The 3,271-nt window shown below is 58.2% G+C and overlaps 1 protein-coding gene across 1 annotated transcript; it reads right to left on the bottom strand.

Moving 5' to 3' along the window:
- Positions 1-1,172: 1,172 nt before the first annotated feature.
- MLNR (motilin receptor) lies at positions 1,173-3,271 on the bottom strand. The gene is made up of 2 exons (XM_004577666.2): positions 2,377-3,271; positions 1,173-1,709 (listed from the first exon to the last, which is right to left on the bottom strand). Exons 1-2 carry the CDS (start codon positions 3,269-3,271, stop codon positions 1,369-1,371), a joined length of 1,236 nt encoding a protein of 411 aa, XP_004577723.2. The 3' UTR covers positions 1,173-1,368.

The following is a 3,271-nucleotide window of genomic DNA, read 5'->3' as shown; positions in this document are numbered from 1 at the left end:
CGAAACCCCCTGCGGTCACCCAAAGGTGGTCATCGAGTCAGGAGGGGAGTGGCCCTTCGCTCCCACATGGCATCATGACTGTGACGCCACAGCTGTGCATCATTGCAATTCAGTTGAAGTTATATTTTACACATCATCTGCTTTTCTAGTATTCTGAACTTGGAAGATTTGTAACGATCTCAGGATAAATTACTTCTCAAGCCCAACAGCTGCTGTCATTTATTTGGAACCTTATGAATCTGAACCATAAGGCCCCCTTCCTGGGCCACTTCTCCCCATCCCCTTCCCCCCACCCCCAACTGAGCAAAACTGTGCCCAGTCCCCTTCCAGAAGGCGTCATTCACACAAAGCACCCTGCGAATGCGGCTCTTGGGGAGCTGTGGGCCACCGTGACAGGCAGCCCTGGGAGAGCCGCTTCTTTGCTCAACCCTAACAGTTACAGACACCGATCAGAATGTCCAAGCCACTCCCTCTCACTCATGACCCCTGTATTATCAGGGAGAGCAACATCCTGGTGTGGGAATAGGTGGGATGCATCAAAACTCCCGTTCCAGGGCTGGGAGCAGTACTCCAGTTCCTGCCCTGGGAGATCCAACACTCAGTTCCATCATTGGTGAAACAGGGGTGTGACACCCAGCAGAGAGCTAGGCACAGCAAAGCTCTGTGCAACCGCCACCCATGGCCAGCCCAGCTAGACCAGCGTCAGCGCTGCCCTTGGGCTTCTGTGCCTAGGTTGGCTGCCTCACGCATAGCCAAGGGCACTGGGAAAGCCTCTGGGGCAGTGTTCGGGGTGGAGGTGCAGCAAAGTGTTGCAGCACAGTGGTGTGTGCACAGTCCTCAAGCACGATCTTGTGCCTAAACGCTGTGATTTGCTCTGAGCCTGGGAAGAGATGGAACCCTGGGCCTTGGGGGGCTTCGTTGGAATTCCTTGAACCTTGACTTTCTCTTGTGGATTTGCTCCTAAAAGCTTTGTGTTGTTGTTGCCATTTATGGGCATCTGGTCATTTGTTGGGTCACAACTATTACTCTTCTGACTGCTGGCAGATCTTATAAATAACTGTGATGTGGGATTTCCTGATGCTTAAGTGAACTCTCTCAAGAATGCACACACACACACATACACACACACACACACACACACACACACACACACACACACACACACACAAAGGGAAACCAGAAAGGGTAGTCCAGTTAAATTTTCTATCATGATTTGAAAGAAAATCACGCTGTGCATTTCTTAATCAACTTACAATATTTCAACCAACACCTGCCACTCTACTTACACCCTCCCGTTCTCTCCTTCAGTCTCCAGTTCCCTACAGACCTGGCGTCCCCGAAGTCCGCGAGTGGCGCTGGCTCTGCTGGTTATGCCACTGTCTTCATGTTAGCGCTGGTCTCTGTGTAGCCGCCAGCTGTGTCAGCCCCGGAGTCGGGCGCCACGTGCCCCGCAGGGTCCCTGCTTCCACACACACCTCCGGGCCTGGACCGCCTGGCAAGCAGCAGTCGGCAGGCTGCTGCCCGGTACTTCTTGGAAATGAGATTGTAGAGGATGGGGTTGATGGATGCGCTCAGGTAGAAGAGCTGCAGAGCTACGATGTTGAAGTACTGAGAGAAGTACATCATCCGCGAGTCTCGGGTGTTTATGTAAATGATTCTGCCAACGTGGAAAGGCAGCCAGCACACTACGAAGGCCAGAACCACCACCACTGTGAAACAAGACATAGGCACTGCAATTAGCAAGGGCTCCCAAACTCAATTAAGGAGCCCCCCCCCCCCAAGATACCAATTGCGGCGATGAGCAACGGACACACATTTTGACCTAGACCGATTTCTGTGCCAGGAAAACGACCAGCTACAGACGGCATCAACATTTGCTTCAACATACACTGCAGCTCGGCCTCATCATGTGACATCAAGGCTGGGCATAAATCAGAAGGAGCCTCCCTCTCCACCCGCCAAGCTTTTGATAGGCTCCCTTCCACCGTAGAGCAGAGCGGTGCTGGCTGAGCGAAGTGGGAAAGAACTCTGCCAGGTCCTTCACCTTTGTGATATGGGCAGGCGCACGGAAGCTCTCAGGGTAACTGAACATTACATAGTATTTGAGCCTAATGCAAGCTAAGCTGCCGTTCTCTTTCAAAGCTATGATCAGTGTCCCGCACTGGGACTCACACTCTGCAGTCATCCAGCCCAAGTGGACCTGGATATGCCACTCTTTGAAGTGCCCTGGAGGCCCCCAGAACTCCTGGATGTATTGGGGGGTGGGCAGAAATCGGACTTCTCTGGAAACACAACAGGTGGGTGGAGTTGGAGAGGGAACCTGAGGGAAGGCGGCTAGAAGCAGGCGCGCTCGGGCAAGGACCGGGTTCCACTTACAAAGGACGCGGACAGTTTGCCGGTGGCCCCTCTCCCGGCCCGCGGCGGCTCGGCCTCGCAGCGGGCCCTGGCCCCGCCACAGATGGCGCGCGATGAGCCCGTAGAGCACGCTGAGGCACAGGAAGGGCAGGAAGAAGTAGGCGGTGGTGACCCATAGCATGATGCGCAGCGCGCCCAGCTGCGCGGGGCTCGGCCGGCACTCGCGGCTGAACAGAGCCGCGGCCTCCTCAGCGCCGGGCCGCCCCGACGGCGCGGTCGGAGGAGCCGATGGGGCGGGTGAGGACGGGGCGGGCGAAGACGGGGCTGGCGGCGCCGTGCCATTGCGGTCCGTAGTCGCGGAGAGCGCAGGGTCCTGCTCGACGCCCACGAGAAATAAGAAAGGCCCGGCGGAGAGCAGCGCCACCACCCAGAGCGCGGCGATGAGAGCGCGGACTCGGCGGCGGGTGACCAGGACGCGGGCGCGCAGGGGACGGCAGATGGCCAGGTAGCGCTCGACGCTGAGCGCCGTCATGTGCAGCAACGACGCGTAGGTGCAGCCCTCGCCCATGTACAGCGACAGGCGGCAGAGCAGCGACCCGAACACCCAGGGCCGCGAGCGCCACAGGCGGTACAGGTCGAAGGGGAGCCCCAGCAGGATGAGCAGGTCGGATACGGCCATGCTGCCCAGGTAGAGGTTCGTGGTGGTCCGCATGTCCCGGTAGCGCCCAATTAGCAGCACGGTCACCACGTTGCCGCTCATCCCGACGGCGAACAGGCCCAAACACACGGCCGTCACGGGCACCAGCGTGCCCAAGGGGAAGGGCGAGCAGTGGCGCTCGTCGCACGGCGGCAGCGCGGCCCACGGCGGTTCCCGCGCGTCCTCAGCGCTGTCGCTGCCGTTCCACGGGCCTCCCAT

The sequence above is a fragment of the Ochotona princeps genome, chromosome 12 (genome assembly GCF_030435755.1).
Source record: "Ochotona princeps isolate mOchPri1 chromosome 12, mOchPri1.hap1, whole genome shotgun sequence".
NCBI lineage: Eukaryota > Metazoa > Chordata > Mammalia > Lagomorpha > Ochotonidae > Ochotona > Ochotona princeps.
The sequence above is the reverse complement of the archived record's forward strand: the minus strand, read 5'-3'. Positions and strand labels throughout refer to the sequence as shown.